The sequence below is a fragment of the Eriocheir sinensis genome, chromosome 25, assembly GCF_024679095.1.
Source record: "Eriocheir sinensis breed Jianghai 21 chromosome 25, ASM2467909v1, whole genome shotgun sequence".
Taxonomy (NCBI): Eukaryota; Metazoa; Arthropoda; class Malacostraca; order Decapoda; family Varunidae; genus Eriocheir; species Eriocheir sinensis.
In genome coordinates, this window is record NC_066533.1 from 13,369,785 (window position 1) to 13,388,636 (window position 18,852).

Genomic DNA, 18,852 nt, shown 5'->3' on the forward strand with positions numbered 1-18,852 from the left:
TTAACTGTACACAGAGCATTATATGAGTGTTTACGAGAGTGTGCAATAAGATAAAGGAATTAAATCACCAAACATTTTCGGAAGTTGGTGATCGCCAGTGCGGGTGCCAACTCCCTAGGCCTTGGGGGAGGAGGAGGAGAGTTGCCGCCTTGCCACCCAACAAAACGTGCGGGACAGCGGAGCCTCTGTGCATACGTATGTGTTGCCCACTGACAGGAAGTAGCGTCTGGCGTGCCATTAGGGTGATTATGTTCCCGCGATGACAAACTGCGACCCTCACCCATCCACGTCAGAAGGGGGGGGGGGGGCGAGAGGAAGGAGATTTTAGCTCGTACCTTTATCAATCATTTATTTAGGACGCCTCGCACCTTATAAATGCTCTCTCTCTCTCTCTCTCTCTCTCTCTCTCTCTCAGCTAGTGAGGAAGGGAAGAAAGGAAGGGGATGACATCATATGACTCAAGATTTGTCGAAGTTTCTGTGATACTGCGTTATTTTCATATAAATTGACGTAGACTACAACTGAGAGAGAGAGAGAGAGAGAGAGAGAGAGAGAGAGAGAGAGAGAGAGAGAGAAAGGGGGTGAGTTCCCTTTCTCTTCCTGTGGGACTCCTCAGCGTTCACCTTTCAAGACACACGTGAGAAGGTCATTGCGTCAGGCAGCTCATTGTGAGGCTCGTGTGGAGAGACCTCGACACACACGCACGCACACACACACACACACACAGTAAAAGCTGGGTACGTGCAGTTTACATATATGGTCAAGCGACTGAAAAGCATCCAGAAACTTAATTGGAGAGAGAGAGAGAGAGAGAGAGAGAGAGAGAGAGAGAGAGAGAGAGAGAGAGAGAGAGAGAGAGAGACTCATCGACATATATGTATTCAATTGGATTATGTAAGATGTAAAAATAAATAAAAAAGGAGAGAGAGAGAGAGAGAGAGAGAGAGAGAGAGAGAGAGAGAGAGAGAGAGAGAGAGAGAGCGCTCATCGACGTATATGTATTCAATTGCATTATGTAAGATGTAAAAATAAATAAAAAATAAAAAAGAAGAGAGAGAGAGAGAGAGAGAGAGAGAGAGAGAGAGAGAGAGAGAGAGAGGAATCAAGTGAGGTAAGCGCTGAAGTAGAAGGGATAATTTTAACAACAGACATGAAAAAAAATCTTAAAGCAATTATTATTATTATTTTTTTTTTTTTTACCATTTCAGCTTAATTTGCTACCATTGATATATATGTCTACACGTCTGCCAGCCTCATGACTTCCCTGTCTCCGCCCATCTCAATAAATACCCCGCACCCTTTCATGATAATGTATTGAAACGTCCTCAGCTTGGCACGTTACCTCTGAACCCGCTCCCTTGAGATGCCCATTTTTGTGACCGGGACAGTAAGAGAAAGGAACACAATACCTCTCTCGCTTGATCTTAAGGAAGCATACCTGGCGCCACTATAAAAAAAATTGCCTGCGCCATAACGGGCTTGGGACGCCATCCAGGCCCCTGCAGAAAGCCTACCAGCGCAACGTATAAGCCGAGATGTAAAAATAAATAAATAAATAAATAATAAAAAAAAAATCAAACGTATCGGCTTCTCAGTTAGCCTGTTTAAATTTGTAAAGCCTCTCGTGGAAGTTTTTGCAATTTCCATGGACTGTTTTATGATGCCGGTGATAGCTCTACAAGGCTTCTGCACCCATAAAATACTCTTCTCTGTGGCCTTGGGAAATAGTCGTCATGGGAGCCCGATACGTATAAGAATTAATGTAGACCTTTAGAGAGAGATTGACTGATTGATAGTTTATAGTTGCAAGTAAACAACAAAGGAGAAGGGAGGAACATGCCATCCCAACCCCCAGGCAATACAGAGTGTGATTATACAACTAAGGATACATGTGGAAGGAGCACCAGGAAACTAAAAAGATACAATGGTAGGGGACAAGTGCGGGTAAAAACAGGAATAGGAGCATTAAAGTATAATTTGTTGTAGTCTATATTCTTCAGTTATTCAAGTAAAAGTGACCTCTTGTATGCATCCACAGAACGTCAATTCACTTACCACTTATATCTTGTCAGTATGAGAAAGACTACGATATAAGTTCCTCTCGGTGTTTTTGCGTTGTTTCTTTGAGCGGATATATATGTTAAGGTATATAGTTCATTGTATCCATGTAACATCAATTCACTCATTACTTAATATTATCAGCATGAAGGAGACTAGCTGTTATGTTCCTGTCAGTGCTTTTGCTTTATTTGTTTGAGCTGATTAAGAAGTATATGCTAAAGCAGACTCATTTTTATGCTTGGAATGATTAACTATTGGAGACGTGACTATTTTGTTCTCATTTCCCATACTAAGAGAAAACACATGGGTCGGTATTTTTAGAAACTTCCGCCCCTCAAATCAACTATTTCCAAAGTCCAGGAAAAGAGACTAAGCGGATTTTCATGAGCGTTTTTAACTTTGAGGTAAAAAAAGAAGGGTTAAACTACCACCGGGGTCATTGAACTACCTGTGGAAATGCTCAAATCGCCTACGAAAGCCTTGTCAAATATGTGTGATTGGACGCCGAAATAATCAAGACGCCCTTCCTCCCTCTGTTGATTCATCTTTTTGCCTCACACCTTACACACGGCCTTAGCAAGCAGCGCTGTACACACTATAACACGGCAGGGGATCTTTTCTCTGATGGTGACCACGCTGACCACTAACCAACCCGCACGACAACCTAGCCCGCGGCCACTCGCCACCCACCACAGGTTTCACTTTTATTGGCGTTATTTTTAGCCGCCGCGTGCGTATATATCTCTAACACGAAAACTGAGGAGACTTAGAAACATCTCTCTTTCTCGCTATGTGTAATATATATAGCTGAAGTGCATGGTGTGTGTTAGCTCAGCGCCTACACCGAGCTAATTAAGACTGTCACCCATTTATATATACTTCCTAAACGGGTGTTAATGTACTTTATTACGCGAAGTACGTCAACGAGGGCGGTAGAAAGTACTTAAAATGTTTACGTATTTACTTTTTTACGCGCTTTTCTTAATTGCGCAAAAAGTACGTAAAAATGGTGCTAAACGTACGCAGATAGCACGTACTGGGGCAGCTGAGTATAACTTGCTATATATAGAAGAGGGGGAAATATCCACAGATAAATTAAAATGTCCAGAGGGGGGAATTAATTTGTTAGGGGAAAATGTCGGTGGGAAGAGGTCCAAGAGGGTATTAAAATGTCTTGCAGGATGTATGGGAGGAATGGGAAGATCGAGCCGCCTAAATTTTAAACCATTGGCCGCTGACTCACTCACCTGATGTTTGTGCGATAACGTAATGGCCTGAATCATTGTGCATCCTACAGACTCCTACTCCATGAAGGCTGATGCTGTTGTCTTGTATGGAGATGCTGCTGAGATGCTGATCGAGATGCTGAGAGGCTGCGATGCTGTAGTTTTGCATGGAGAAGGAGCCACTGATAATTTAACGGACTGAATATATATGAGCGGGATACTTAAAAAAGAAACCCCAATGCTGTAGTCTTGTTGCATGGAGAGGATAATTAAGCTGCCGTTGAGATGCTGTAGTTTTGTATGGATCGAGAAAGCGCCGGTGATGATAATGGAGTGAATAAGTGTCCGGGATACTATAAAAGACTGATAATGTAGTCTTGTTGTATGGAGATGAGAAACCGCCGTTGAGATGCTGCAGTTTTGTATGGAGAAACAGCCGCTGATAAATGAATGGGCTGAATCATTGTGCGTCTTACTGTATATATAAGACTGATTATGTAGTCTTGTATGGAGAAGGCGCCACTGAGATGCTTCTGGGATGCTGCGAGAGGCTGCAGACGCTGAGAAATAGTGCCGGTGATAATTTAATGGACAGAATCATTGTGTCCTATTATACATGTTAAATACTCATACTGTTAAATACTGATGTTGACGTTTTCTAGAGGGAATCTGCCGTTGAGATGCTTCTGGGATGCTAATTAAGATGCTGATGAGATGCTGATCGGGATGGTGCTGGGATTCTGTGCATATCCTATTATCTAAAGACTAATGCTGGTGTAGTCGTGTATGGGGAAGGCAAATTAAACCCCCAGAAGGTGTTACCCCGAGCGAGGAGACCGGCGGTGGAATTGGAGGGAAAAAAAGCGTTTAAAATCTTGAACTTGAATACCCCGCGATGCATATGCTGCTGAAAGGCTGAGATGCTGATCGGGATGGTGCTGAGATGGTGTGCATCCTACTATCTAAAGACTGATGCTGCTGTATTTTTTTTTTGTAGGGAAGCTGCCATTGAGATGCTTCTGGGATGCTGAGATGCTGTATGGTGCTGAAATAGTGTGCATCCTACTATCTAAAGACTGATGCTGCTGTAGTTTATTTTATAGGGAAGCTGCCATCGAGATGCTTCTGGGATGCTGAGATGCTGTATGGTGCTGAGATGGTGTGCTTCCTACTATCTAAAGACTGATGCTGCTCTGATAGGCGTGTAGGGGAAGGCAAAGCAACCAAACAAGCCCCCAGAAGGCATTACCCGGGGCGAGAAGACCGGCGGTGGAATTGGAGGGAAAAAAACGTTTAAAATCTTGAACTTGAATCCCCCGCGATGTTGAGATATGCTGCTGAAAGGCTGAGATGCTGATCGGGATGATGCTGAGATAGTGTGCATCCTACTATGTAAAGACTGATGCTGCTGTAGTTTTTTTTATAAGGAAGCCGCCGTTGAGATGGTTCTGGGATGCTGAGATGCTGTATGGTGCTGAGATACTGTGCTTCCTACTATGTAAAGACTGATGCTGCTGTAGTTTTTTTTATAAGGAAGCCGCCGTTGAGATGGTTCTGGGATGCTGAGATGCTGTATGGTGCTGAGATAGTGTGCATCCTACTATCTAAAGACTAATGCTGCTCTAATAGGCGTGTAGGGGAAGGCAAAACAACAACAAAATACCCAGAAGGCATTACCCGGGGCGAGGAGACCGGCGGTGGAATTGGAGGGAAAAAAAAACGTTTAAAATCTTGAACTTGAATCCCCCGCGATGTTGAGATATGCTGCTGAAAGGCTGAGATACTGATCAGGATGATGTTGAGATAGTGTGCATCCTACTATGTAAAGACTGATGCTGCTGTAGTTTTTTTTTTATAAGGAAGCCGCCGTTGAGATGCTTCTGGGATGCTGAGATGCTGTATGGTGCTGAGATGGTGTGCTTCCTACTATCTAAAGACTGATGCTGCTCTAATAGGCGTGTAGGGGAAGGCAAAGCAACCAAACAAGCCCCCAGAAGGCATTACCCGGGGCGAGGAGACCGGCGGTGGAATTGGAGGGAAAAAAACGTTTAAAATCTTGAACTTGAATCCCCCGCGCGGGCCTGGCCATGGCGGGCTTTACCAAAACACAGCGAGGCGCCAAAATATAAGGACACCCTGCACTATACACGCCACTGAGACGATACCTACTGTGCTAACGTTTAATATCATCCCATTTATGTGTCCCAAGTGAGGGTGAGAGGCCGGGGGATCAGCAGGGGAGTCAGCAGAGGTGCCCGGCAGGTGGTCAGCAGGTCCCCAGCTGACCCAACGTCAACACCTTGGCGCCCAGCACGCAGCTCAGCCTCAGCACTTCAGGGCCTCCTCCTCCCCGGGAACACGGCTGCCATGGACCTAGCGGCGGAGTCTGGGTACGTGGGAACCTGGCGGGTACTCACTGTGGTCCAGGCCATGTGTGCAGGGAAACAAAGGGCAGAAAACCTGTTGGGAGGCTGGTGAGGCTGGTGACCCCATGACCAGCCTCCTCAGCCTTGTCCAGCCTCGTCAGTTTAAGGCCTAAGGGATTTTCAGGGCCTAATGGTGTACCCAGGGCCTTATGGAGTCAGTGTACAGTTGTTATGGCAGTCAGGGTTTAAGGGAGCATGCTATAGTTGTCCTCTGAGCAGGTTAAAATATGCTCAGATGTGGGTCTCTTATCTACTCGTCAGTTTAAGGCCTAAGGGGTGTTCAGGGCCTAATGGTGTACCCAGGGCCTTATGGAGTCAGTGTACAGTTGTTATGGCAGTGAGGGTTTAAGGGAGCATGCTATAGTTGTCCTCTGAGCAGGCTAAAATATGCTCAGATGTGGGTCTCTTATCCACTCGTCAGTTTAAGGCCTAAGGGATTTTTCAGGGCCTAATGGTGTACCCAGGGCCTTATGGAGTCAGTGTACAGTTGTTATGGCAGTGAGGGTTTAAGGGAGCATGCTATGGTTGTCCTCTGAACAGGTTAAAATATGCTCAGATGTGGGTCTCTTATCCACTCGTCAGTTTAAGGCCTACGGGGTGTTCAGGGCTTTATGGTGTGCCCAGGGCCTTATAGAATCAATTTACAGTTATTCTAGGAGTCAAATTTCAAGAGGCCAAGCTATAGTTATCCTCTGAGCAGGTTAAAATATGCTCAGATTTGGGTCTCTTATCTCCTTATCTCTAAACCTTTGCTCTCTAAGAACCTATTTGTATGGCTTTAACAAGTGTATATTCACCAGTTTGTTAGTAGTGAGCCTAATGGAACCCCTCCCCCAAAAAAGCTTGATCTAATATACCCCCAGGGTCACTGAGACAGGTGGGTGGTGGGGTGTACATGGGGTATTCTCCCCTCCCCCATACTCCCCTTTTTGTTTATGTTATTTTAGTTATCCTCTGAGCAGGTTAAAATATGCTCAGATTTGGGTCTCTTATCTCCTCATCTCTCTAAACATATGCTCTCTAAGAACCTATTTGTATGGCTTTAACAAGTGTATATTCACCAGTTTGTTAGTAGTGAGCCTAATGGAACCCCTCCCCCCAAAGAAAGAGCTTGATCTCCCCTAATATACCCCAGGGTCACTGAGACAGGTGGGTGTACATGTGGGTAATCTCCCTAGGTAACTTACTCCCCCTTGATCCACTGTTTTTTTGTAGTTTATGTTATTTTAGTGTTCTCTTGTCTTACTGTGGTTGTGAAGAATATGGTCAGATGAGGGTCACTATCTCCTCATCTCTCTAAACAGATATGCTCTCTAAGAACCTATTTGTATGGCTTTAACAAGTGTATATTCACCAGTGTGTTAGTAGTGACCTTAATCAAAGCCCTCCCCCCAAAGAAAGAGCTTGATCTCCCCTAATATACCCCAGGGTCACTTAGACAGGTGGGTGTACATGGGGTAATCTCCCTAGGGAACATACTCCCCCTTGATCCACTTTTTTGTTGTTTCTGTTTTTTTAGTGTTGTTTTGTCCTACTGTGGTTGTGAAGAATTGTAAACACATGTTAATTATATAGAAATGCCCTTGTTTTGATCATCATTCAGGTTGGTCAGTGAATCTGTTAATAGTTTGTCATGAAGGTATTGTGTAGCTAAGAGGAGATAATCACAGGAATAATCACCTTGACTTATAGAGTATGAGGAGAGAATTAGTTTGACCAGAGAATCACCTTGACTGATAGAGTATGAGGAGAAAATTAGTTTGACCAGAGAATCAGTGTGAATAAATTTCTAAACATTTTGACATGAGAATGACTCCATAATTCTTGTTTATAGGAAACGTAGGTATGACAAGGAGAACTCTGAGACTGCTGTAAAATGCACACGCTGGAGCCTCGGGGGGGCCGTGGGCACCGACCCGCCCCTGCTGGCTGACATGGGGCTGGCGGTGCTGCAAGACGAGGAGATCGTTGCTTGTGCCCCCAGCCGCATTGCCACCCCCTCCCCCCTCCCCCCCACACAGTGCCACTCCGCTGGTGCCTCCCCTCCCCTTACAGTGAGTTGCATTAAGCAGTTTGGTTTAGTTTTGTTGAATTATTAATTTATGGTATCTATTCTATATTTTCACATTTATCGGGTTGGAGTTCTTATTTTCAGAGGTAGAGTTGTCTGTGTGATTGTATAGTATTTGTATTAGTAATATTTCTGAGTGATTTAGTTTCCTTTGCATTTTCTTGTTTTCCATTTCGGTTTGAGACTTGATTCTTGAGGACATATTATTTTCATCGTGTTATGGTCTCAGTGTCTTGGCATAGTCTTTCTCACTTGTTGCTCATGGTTTGATATGTATATTTGATGAATTAAACTATTGACAGAATATTGATTTAAGTGTATTGTGGATATGTTTTGGAAGTTACAAGAGGAAGAATGGATGTGAAAACAGATAAACGTGGCAGGTTCTATATGTTTTGTTTTATGTAAGTTTTTAGTTTATTGTATTCTTCATTCTCTTTGTGCTCTAAATGTATTGTTTGCTTCAGGTTCAGGGGTATGTGAAAACAGCTAAAAGTGGCAGGTTCTATATGTGTTGTTTGCTGAGTTTACTTGTTTATTGCTATCTTCATTTTCTTTGTGTTCCTAATGTATTGTTTTCTTCAGGTTCTACACAATGTGGACCAGAATATCCAGAGTCAAGAGACCTTCATCCCCGACACCACAGGAAGCGCTGCAGAGTTCTTTGTTTATAAGCGCAGGAAAACGGATATTATAGGTGGAGATGGTGAGTCACTTGCCGTAACATTTAACAAGAACGGAATGTCGCTCAAAACTAGAAATATAATAGAAAGTTTCATCTCTTAACTAGTGCACAGGGAATGGATGTATTGAAGGCTACACTTAATCTATCGTAGAGGAACATTACATTATTATTACAGTCTTCTGCCTCACAAACTCTGCTGCAGTGTTGCCTCTCTTGCTGTCTTATATCAATATTTTCATTCTGACTGCTCTTCTGAACTTGATAACTGCATGCCTTCACCCATCCTGTGGCCCCACTGCACATGTCTTTGTATTCTATCTCATGCCTACGCTATCCAAATGCCTTATGCAAGAGTTAACCAGCACCTTCATTCCTCCTGGTAAACTCTGGAACATCCTTCATTACATTACATCATTTTCCTTTCCAGACAAATTCAATAGGATGTCCGACGAGCTCATTCTGGCAGTGTTTCGGTGGCTCCCTAAGTTCATGCTGGCCAGATGTGCGCAGGTCAGTCGCCGCTGGAAGAGAATGGCCTTCGACGAGTCACTGTGGCGCAGGCTTGACGTGGGCGGCAAGACTCTAAGGCCCGGGGTAGTGGGCCGAGTCATCCTCCGCGGCTGCAGCATTCTACGGCTGGCCAAGGCTGAGGTGAGGCATGAGTGGGAGTCCGAGTAATGTGCATCATCCTTTAGCCAGTACAGAAAATATAGGTATGCCTCGTATATTCCAGGTGATATTAGAAAACTAAGAACCCAGTGGTCAGACTTGTGTATTGGAGAGTGGTACTGGTAACATAAAGGAAGATTCTTGATTGGCTGTTGACTGCAGTATACTTTCATCCATTCCACTAGCTTTGTGCATGTTTTTAACCCCTTGACTGTGGATTTCTTACAAGAAGACATCACCAAGCTACAGGAATGGAACAAAAAGTGGCTGCTATAATTCAATGAAGAAAAATGTAGTCTTGTACCTTGGGAGGGGATAAGGGATGGGTTAAGGCCATATTTATGATGCTTGTGTTGTCTTCCAGGTGGGCAGCCCAATCTTCTCGCCCCAGCTCCAACACCTGCCCACCCTGATGCCTGTGAGGAGTAAGCTGCAGTACCTTGACCTCAGCATGGCCGCCATCCAGCCACAAGGTGAGGGAGATAAATAACACCACCTGAAACATGGACTCCTTCATGCTCTGACTGTTTGGTTATGTTGTCTTGCCTTCAAAAGAAACAGTATAATCAGAGGTCTCAGAATATTATGTTATATAATGGGGATTAATTTGAGACAGTACAACGAACTTAAGTAGTCATCACAAACTTGCTACTTGGTGATTTTCATGTAAAGTATTAAATTAGTATGATGTAAATATAGCACAGTTTACACATTGTTGATATCACAATTAGATATGTATTATTATTATTATTATTTTTAGTGTTGTTTAGCGTAAGAGGAACTACTGAGTACATGTGACCAGAAGATGATCATTATTATTATTGTTTTAGTGTTGGTCCAGTCGAAAGAAATGCTGAGTTTGTGTCAGACGTAAAGATTATTATTATTATTGTTTTTTGTGTTGTCTAGCCTTGGAGGAGCTGCTGAGTGTGTGTTGGGACCTGAAGAAGCTGAGCCTGGAGCACTGCACCCTCACCCAGGAGGTCTGCCAACACATCGCCAACAACACCTCCCTGGAGACCCTCAACCTGGCCATGTGCTACGGCCTCTGCTATGCCTTCCTGGTCAACATCCTGGCGCAGTGCAAAAAGTGAGCGGAGGAGCCATATGAAATTTATGGTCTTAATACGGATTGCTGTTTTAGTCGGATAGGGGGCTTTGTGGTGCAGTGGTTAGCACACTCGGCTCACAACCGAGAGAGCCCGGGTTCGATTTCCGGGTGGAGTGGGAAAATTTGGGCGGCTTTTCCAATACCCTACGCCCCTGTCCACCCAGCAGTGAATGGGTACCAGGTATTAATCAGGGGTTGTGTCCCGTCTCCTGGGATCCGTTCCCTTCTATAATTCCTTCCCCCTCCTGTCTCTCTTCGGCATATGACCACAGATGTTGCGCCAACTAAACGAAACTTTCCAACTTTTTTAGTCGGATGATTCTAGGCCATTAGTTAGGCTCTAGGATTTGATTTCTGTAATTCCTATGATGCAGAAAAGATGAGCATGTTAAAATAAGGTGACTGGATGTAACTGTGAGTAAAATGTTAAGTTACTTAATTTCTTTTTCTTCTTTTCATTTAACATTCTTATTTTTTTATTTACTGCAACACTCTGATCTTTCCTGCATTATAGGAACTTAACCGTAATGATAAGTACAAGCATTACAGATTGACTATTTATTATGATCATTTAACTAATCTGCTTTTACCTCATCCCACCAGACTACAGTGCTTGAATTTAGCGTGGACGGGAATGAGTTCTGAGGACCTGCGTGTGGTCTGCCGTCGCTTCCCTCCCTCCCTGGAGCGACTTAACCTCTCAGGCTGCCGGAACTCCCTCACAGACTCACGTAAGAACCTGCCTTGCCATAAACACCTGACACTTGCAGCTTATGTAGGAGTGTTACACTGTAGATGTGTTCTGACAGTTTGTGGGCCCTGCAGACTTATTATTATTATTTTCATTATTAAGGTGCAGGAAAGGGCATCAAGGGAAAGTAAAAAATTGATAGATCCAGACAGTCCCCTCAATGACCAGACATGGATATGAAAAATAGAGTGACAGTAATATAAGGAGAAGAACGGGAAAAAAAGGGACACAAACTGTACCTCATGAGTTAATATCAGGGTGTTTACTTTTGCTTTAAACTTATCACTGTCAACAAGAGGAACACTAGACCCCTTCTGACCGTTTGCTGACCCTGCAGATGTCCGAGTGTTGTCCGAGCAGAGCATTGGCCTGGTGGAGCTTGACCTGAGCGATGCCACTCACCTCACTGCCAACGCCGTGTCCTCCATCGCCAAGAACCTCCACCGCGTTGAGTACCTCGCCTTCTCCCGCTGCTACACCATCCAGCCAGACACATACCTGTAAGTCCTTCCCTCACCTTCCCTCCTCCACTGTTGTGTGTATGCTATTGATAGGGAGGATCTGTTTTGAGAGGATGTGAATGTGTTTTTTCTTTGTAATTCTTTTTATTTTAAGTAGGTATAACTGTGATGTAAGTGTTTTTTGTTTTACTTTTGTTATCTTTGGTACATATAAATGTGCTGATATGTAAAGTTGATTGGTTCAGCTTTTTGTAAATAGGAGAATCAGGTGGGGTTTTTAGGAAGTGTATTGCTAGGGTTTCATCTTTATAATACTCATGTCAGTTCAGGATTGGTCTAGCTTTTGTAATGTGTAATTAATGACTCAGCTGGGTGTATAGAAATCTGTTTTGTATGTGCTATTTTTCTTTGTAATATTTTCTTGTTTCAGGGTGGGTTCAGCTATCTTAATGTAAATGGATGAATCAGATGGGCTTTTAGAAGTCTGTTTTGATATTTGTACTCCTGCTCATAAGCTTTCTTCCATTCCAGAGAGCTCAAGTCGATGCCAAACCTGATGTACCTGGACGTCTATGGCATCCTAAATGACGCCGCCTTGTGCACACTGAAGCAGTCCCTCCACCACGTCAAGGTCAACAAGTACCTATTCTCCTCCGTGGCCCGACCCACAGTGGGCATTCGTCGAACTTCAGTATGGGGTTTGAGGGTCAGAGACTAGCAGGGTGTAGAGGTGACTAGACATGCGAGTTGATGGTACCCAAGTGGTCATTTTCAGCTCATTCCTTCCTCACCGCTGAACCTAACCTAACCTAACTTGGCAACCTAACAAGCTGGGGGAGGTGTGGGGGAGGGCAGGTGCCAGTGTGCAGTATATCAGATGTGTTCAACATGTGATCAGTTCGTAAGTCGTAATTGTTAACTCTAGTATTAAGGATTAGGATGTGACAGAAAGGAAACATACAAGTCATTCTACCAGCCCACACTAACTAGTCTTGGCATACTGACAGAAAGCCACCCTTTGTCTGGGTTGTTAGCAGATGAAAGAAAGAAAACATTGAAGCCCTTAGGAAGTAGATTAATAAGGGCCTGAATTATTTGATATTAGTAATAAAAAAGTGTATTCAGCAGCCATTTCATGCATTATATGTAAAAGTTTTTGTAAGTACTTGGCAAGCGATCTCTTTTACAAAATAGTATTGACCAAGATCTCTGTTGTCGAAGTATGGTAGTGTATTCATCAAGTTTGTGATAGTTTAGATTGACGAGAGTAATGTTTCCACCCTGCAGGAAGTCCTACCAAAGAAACATTCCAAGACTTGACTCAACACAACATTCTTACTCACTCACAAGCCTCATGAATACCTTTGTATATAGTGACACAATGTACATGAACCGTCCTGTGGGGGAAGCCAGGTATTAGTGGGTCAGTAGTACTGTAGGAGGTCCATTTAATCTTCCTCGTATAAGATAATCAGCAGTGTTGCAAATTAATAGAAAAAAATAGGATAAGTTATGAAGGATAATTTCATCATGTAAAATGTTAAGTGATTGGCTGCAATGAAAGGTTTAAGAATTTAGGATTGCTGAGTGTTCTACTTTAGGACATTTGTTATAAAATTTGTGAACGGAACAAAGTATGGTGCTGGAAAGTCTCCCTCACAATCACCTAGAATGCGTATGATGAAAGCTGTAGAGATAAGGAGTCATGTTGTAAATACATCCCTTGGCAATTTTATAACTATTTTGTTTAGTTGTGCTGAGGGTGAGGAGGGTGTTCAGAGGGAAGGACATGTACATAGTAGCTGCCTTGTCCAGCCTGACGCCGTCCTGGAGGGAGAAGGGAAGAGGGGCCTCGTTTTCACTGCCAGTTGTCAATGCTCATTCTCTCACCATTTGCTGTTTTGTTTTTAATCCTTTCAGGCTCAACTCATGTAGATTACAGTATCTCTGAATCCATGTTTGTCATACACTTTCTTTTAAAATTGTTTGTTTTATATCCTTACTGATGTGTTCCTGGATAAATTATGTGTATTCTGTTGGATTTATGCATGACTTTTTATGTTGTATTAGTCTTTGTTAACAATGATGTGGAGCAAAAGGGCGGTTATAGAGGTTCAAACGTTCCCGGGTGGAGAGGGTGGCGACAGTGGGGGAGGGGTTTTGCAGAGTAGGTTAGGGACTGTAAATTAGGTTCATCTACTCCTAAGTCAAATATAATCAAACATTTAGTCCTTTATTACAGTTGTTCTAGCCCAGGGGTGATTATAGAGGTTCAAACGTTCCCAGGCGGAGAGGGCGGTGGTGGTGGGGGGTTTACGAGTAGGTTAGGGACTGTAAATTAGGTTAATCTACTCCTAAGTCAAATATAATCAAACATTTAGTCCTTTGTTAGTTATTCTAGCCCAGGGGTGGTTACAGAGGTTCAAACGTTCCCGGGCGGAGAGGGCGGCGGCGTTGGGGGATTTACAAGTAAGTTAGTGAGTCTAGGTTAAGTTATCCCACTCCAAAGTGAACCCAAACAATATATTTCGTCCTCTATTACAGTTATTCCAGCCCAGGGATGGTTAGAGGTGTTTAAACGTTCCCGGGTTGAAGGGGCGACAGTGGCTGGGGGCTTGTAGAGTAAGTTAAAGACTAAGTTGGGTTCATATACTCCCAAATCAAATAGAGGGAAGTATTTCGTCCTTTATTACAGTTGTTCTAGCCCAGGGGTAGTTAAAGAGGTTCAAACGTTCCTAGGTGGAGGGGGTGGGGGCGGTGGGGTAGTTAGGAGTAGGTTAGGGAGTCCGTTAAGTAATCCCAGTCCTAAATGAACCCAAACAAAAATAATTCGTCCTATATTACAGTTATTCTAGCCCAGGGATGGTTAGAGGTGTTTAAACGTTCCCAGGCGGAGAGGGAGGCGACAGTGGGGAGGTTGCGGAGTAGGTTAGGGACTGTAAATTAGGTTCATCTACTCCGAAGTCAAACAGAAGGAACTATTTCGTCCTTTATTACAGTTGTTCTAGCCCAGGGGTGGTTATAGAGGTTCAAACGTTCCTGGACGGAGATGGGCAGCGATGGTGGGGGGTTTATAAGTAGGCTAGGGACTGTAAATTAGGTTCATCTACTCATAAGTCAAATATAATCAAACATTTAGTCCTTTATTACAGTTGTTCTAGCCCAGGTGTGGTTCTAGAGGTTCAAACGTTCCCGGACGGAGATGGGCGGCGGTGGTGGGGGTTTTACGAGTAGGTTAGGGACTGTAAATTAGGTTCATCTACTCTGAAGTCAAATAGAAGGAAGTATTTCGTCCTTTATTACAGTTATTGTAGCCCAGGGGTGGTTATAGAGGTTCAAATGTTCCCGGGCGGAGGGGGCGGCGGTGGTGGGGAGTTTGCGGAGTAGGTTAGGGACTGTAAATTAGGTTCATCTACTCCGAAGTCAAATAGAAGGAAGTATTTCGTCCTTTATTACAGTTATTGTAGCCCAGGGGTGGTTATAGAGGTTCAAACGTTCCCGGGCGAGGGGGGGCAGCGGCGGTGGGGGAATTACGAGTACGTAGGTTAGGGAGTCCGTTAAGTTATCCCAGTCCTAAATGAACCCAAACCAAATATTTCGTCCTCTATTACAGATATTCTAACCCAGGGGTGGTCATAGGTGTTCAACGTTCCCGGGTTGAAGGGGCGGCAGCGGTTGGGGGATTGTAGAGTAAGTTAAAGACTAAGTTAGGTTCATCTGAAATGCCAGGATTTTTCTCTTTACAACACTCCCACACGACCACTGCGTGTAACGAAACACACGAGAAATTAATCCAGGCAAGGAAAGGTTTGCCGGCGCCGGGGATCGAACCCGCAACCAGCGTAACGGGAGAGCCACTCCTTTACCAGTCGGCCAAAGAGGTACCCCACTGGCTAAGTGGATTATGGGAGGCTCGCCCATCAGGCAAGTCAGCACTCCACATCTACTCCCAAATCAAATAGAAGGAAGTATTTCGTCCTTTATTACAGATGTTCTAGCCCAGGGGTGGTTATAGTAGTTCAAACGTTCCCGGGCGGAGAGGGCGGCGGCGGTGGGGAGGTTGCGGAGTAGGTAAGGGACTGTAAATTAGGTTCATCTACTCCTAAGTCAAATATAATCAAACATTTAGTCCTTTGTTACAGTTGTTCTAGCCCATGGGTGGTTATAGAGGTTCAAACGTTCCCGGGCGGAGAGGGCGGCGGCGGTGGGGAGGTTGCGGAGTAGGTAAGGGACTGTAAATTAGGTTCATCTACTCCTAAGTCAAATATAATCAAGCATTTAGTCCTTTGTTACAGATGTTCTAGCCCAGGGGTGGTTAAAGAGGTTCAAACGTTCCCGGGCGGAGAGGGCGGCGGTGGCGGGGGGTTTACGAGTAGGTTACGGACTGTAAATTAGGTTCATCTACTCCTAAGTCAAATATAATCAAACATTTAGTCCTTTGTTACAGTTGTTCTAGACCAGGGGTGGTTATAGTGGTTCAAACGTTCCCGGGCGAGGGGGCGGCGGCGGTGCGCACGTCGCGGCGAGGCTGGTGGCGGGCGGCCGTCACTTTGTTTACAGTTGACTCCCAGGCCGGGGCGGGGGAGGCCGTGTGTGTGATGGGCGCGGCCAGATGGCTCGGTGAACCCATGGTAGGTGCCCGTGCAGCCCCGAACCCTCAAACTATTACATAACTTGCGTGTCATTTAACGCGGAGCAAAGAAATTCATGGTGTAAGGTCATCGGGAAGGCGTGGGAGCGGGAGGAAGGAGATATGTGCTGGCGTGTGTCTTTCTGAAGGGGGCGGCGAAGGGGTGGGAGGAGGTTGTGTTTACGGCGTTTATCGTGTTTATGGAGGGCGTGTAGGCGTGGCGTGGCGTGTAAAAATCCCCCTGGAGTCTTCCCGTGTGGCGTGTGGCGTCCCGGAAAGTTTGGTAAAGTTTAGCATCATGCCTCCCCTCCTTGTCCCCTCCTCCTCCCTTTCTCCCTATTCACCTATTATGGCGTTATTTGTTGTTTTTGGAAGGCGTGTAGGCGTGGTATGGCGTGGAAAATCTCCCCAAGGCGTGTGGTGTGTGGCGTGTGTGGTTTCGGAAAGTTTGGGGAAGTTTGACATCACGCCCCTCTCCCCCGCCTCCCTTTCTCCCTATTCTCCTATCATGGCGTTATTTGGTGTTTTTGGAAGGCGTGTAGGCGTGGTGTGGCGTGGAAATCCCCCTCGGAGTCTCCCCAGGGCGTGTGGTGCGTGGCGTGTGGTGTTATCGAAAGTTTGGGGAAGTTAAACATCACTCCCCTCTCCCCCCTCCCCCTTTCTTCCTTTTCTCTGTGCTTGCTGTGTTTGTCTGTGTGTCCTCGGCCGCCAGAATGTGAGGGAGTGAAGTCTGTGGCCGTGGGAGTCGGTTGATATTGAAAGAGTGTTGGGAGTGTGTGATAACTGTAGTAATGAATCTTGAAGTCCACCAGTTAGTACTCATTTGACTACTGGCATTTTGAATCTGGTGTTTGGTGTGGGGTTTGGCTAGTGGTGTTTTGTTGATTGGTGTAAGGCAGGTTGGTTGGTTGGTTGGTGGTAAAAGTCAGCTTCTACATGGATGATGGTTGATGTAGACATTGATATATTTTTCTCTGCTTGTCCTCTAATGCTTGTACTGCTCATGATACTAATAACAAAATTGATGTCCACTTAAAGAAATAATGTAAGTGATGTTTTGTTGATTTTTTTGGGGGGAAGGCAGGTTAAGTTGAGGGCACAAGTTAACAACATGGAATTTTCTTTGTTTTGTGTACATTGATATATTTTCCTCTATCATTTCTCATCATGTGGTCAAGCAAGACTATATTAAGCAAGGTTATGTTGATGGTACAAGTTAGCTACATGGGAGATTCTTCTTTATGTTTGCTGTAGTTACATTGATATATTTTCCTTATCTTGTCCTCATCTTTCCTCATGTGGTTAAGGAAGGCTGGAAATGATACAAACCACAAATAATTTACTAGTGTTGATGGTATATTTCGCTCATCTTGTCCTTATCTTGTGGTCAGGCAAGACTGAAAATAATAGACACCACGAATAACTTAGTGTTGATGGTACTGCTATTTATATTGTGTGGTTTCTGGTGTGTGTGTGTTGTCATGCATTGGGGCAGAGATATTTATGAGAGGTTGTCAGTAAGGAGAGAGGAAAACATGAAGCTCCAGACATTATTTCTTCTTGCATAGGAATAAATCACATCTAAGAATCATGAAGTTTGTTTTGTCATTTTATATTAATATGATTTTCCTTTAATTTTGTGCAGTGAAATTCGGGTTTTGGTTTTGTTTCTAGTGTCATGAGCAGTTCAAGCATTTCAATTTTTTCCAGCAACTCTGAGAAGTAACTTAGAGTTCTCCGTAGTTAATGTTCATGAAAAGTGTAGAAGTGCCCGTTGCTATATTCACATACTCTCGATAACAGTTTTCTCTCAAGCACTAACCTCTCGAATGTCTCTCGGAAGTGACAATAAGTGCAACAGCCACTCTGGAATATTAAAGATGCAAGCGAGAGAGGCGTAAAAACAGTTAAAGCCTAGATGGACTGTTCCAGGCTATCGCTTTAAAAAACTCCTTTGACACACAGTTGTTCAACTATGCCTAACGCTTAGTGACTTCATGGTGAGAGAGGTGGTCTGTGTGTCAACCCTTCCGAGGCTATTAGATTGTATTGCTAAGCTGTAGGAATTCCTGACCTACTTTATACACACATGAGGTCTTATAATGACATTGTTTCCACCCGCCGCAAAGGTTTGTGCCCAAGAGTTCATGGCAAACTTTTTTAGGTAAACAATCGGGACACAAACAACAGGTGTCCTTTTTCTTCATATTTTTCCTCGGCTTTCACCTGGTTGTATAAAATTAATGATTCCTGTGCATCGTGTAAAGAGTATTCATGACTTTTTTGGGGCATGTAAATATTTCACACACAGTAGACGCAGTAATTTACTTTAATATTTCATCTTGCTGATTACAAAGTCATGTGTTTTATAATTAGGAGTGTGGAGGCCCATATGAATGATGCAGTCAACCGTGTTCTTTCATGCTCTGAACTTGGTTGCTAATTATTCTTTTGTGAGATCTGTCATGCCATAACTTTGCTCTATTCCAAATAATTCCCATAACCAGTGACATAAAAAGGCTAAAGGTTCCTTATCCTTACATCGCCTACCCATCACAGCATTATTATTTGCATCATTGTCGAATTATCACAGCATGCTAATTAGGGGCTGGGTGGCTCTGTGGGTATGGTGCTCGGCTTATTACTGAAAGGTTGCGAGTTTAATCCTGGTTCACGTTAGCTTCTAGGAAAGGATAGAACGCTCATGTGGTTTTATCTGCTTACCTCGGAGAAATTCATACCTTACCATTTCAATCACGTT

The 18,852-nt window shown here is 44.1% G+C and overlaps 2 protein-coding genes across 2 annotated transcripts in view; both read left to right on the forward strand.

The window, feature by feature from the left end:
* Positions 1-5,367: 5,367 nt before the first annotated feature.
* On the forward strand, positions 5,368-13,443 carry LOC127003427 (S-phase kinase-associated protein 2-like). Its single transcript, XM_050870121.1, has 9 exons — positions 5,368-5,677; positions 7,548-7,767; positions 8,370-8,490; positions 8,897-9,120; positions 9,503-9,611; positions 10,048-10,228; positions 10,853-10,980; positions 11,338-11,500; positions 11,993-13,443. Exons 1-9 carry the CDS (start codon positions 5,655-5,657, stop codon positions 12,177-12,179), a joined length of 1,356 nt encoding a protein of 451 aa, XP_050726078.1. The 5' UTR covers positions 5,368-5,654; the 3' UTR covers positions 12,180-13,443.
* A 1,357-nt stretch (positions 13,444-14,800) lies between these two features.
* The window catches only part of LOC127003635 (roundabout homolog 3-like), a 234,694-nt gene continuing 230,642 nt past the window's right edge, over positions 14,801-18,852 (forward strand). Inside the window, exons 1-2 of the mRNA XM_050870544.1 lie at positions 14,801-14,844; positions 15,909-16,092. Coding sequence (XP_050726501.1) covers positions 14,801-14,844; positions 15,909-16,092 — 228 coding nt within the window. The remainder of the gene's footprint in view (positions 14,845-15,908; positions 16,093-18,852) is intronic.

What these genes read in the sequence shown, in the direction of transcription:
- LOC127003427 (XM_050870121.1), top strand. Translation starts at nt 5,655, where the DNA reads ATGGACCTAGCGGCGGAGTCTGG. An exon ending in GACCTAGCGGCGGAGTCTGG is followed by an intron (nt 5,678 to 7,547) that starts GTACGTGGGAAC and finishes TCTTGTTTATAG; the next exon opens with GAAACGTAGGTATGACAAGG. An exon ending in GTGCCTCCCCTCCCCTTACA is followed by an intron (nt 7,768 to 8,369) that starts GTGAGTTGCATT and finishes TGTTTTCTTCAG; the next exon opens with GTTCTACACAATGTGGACCA.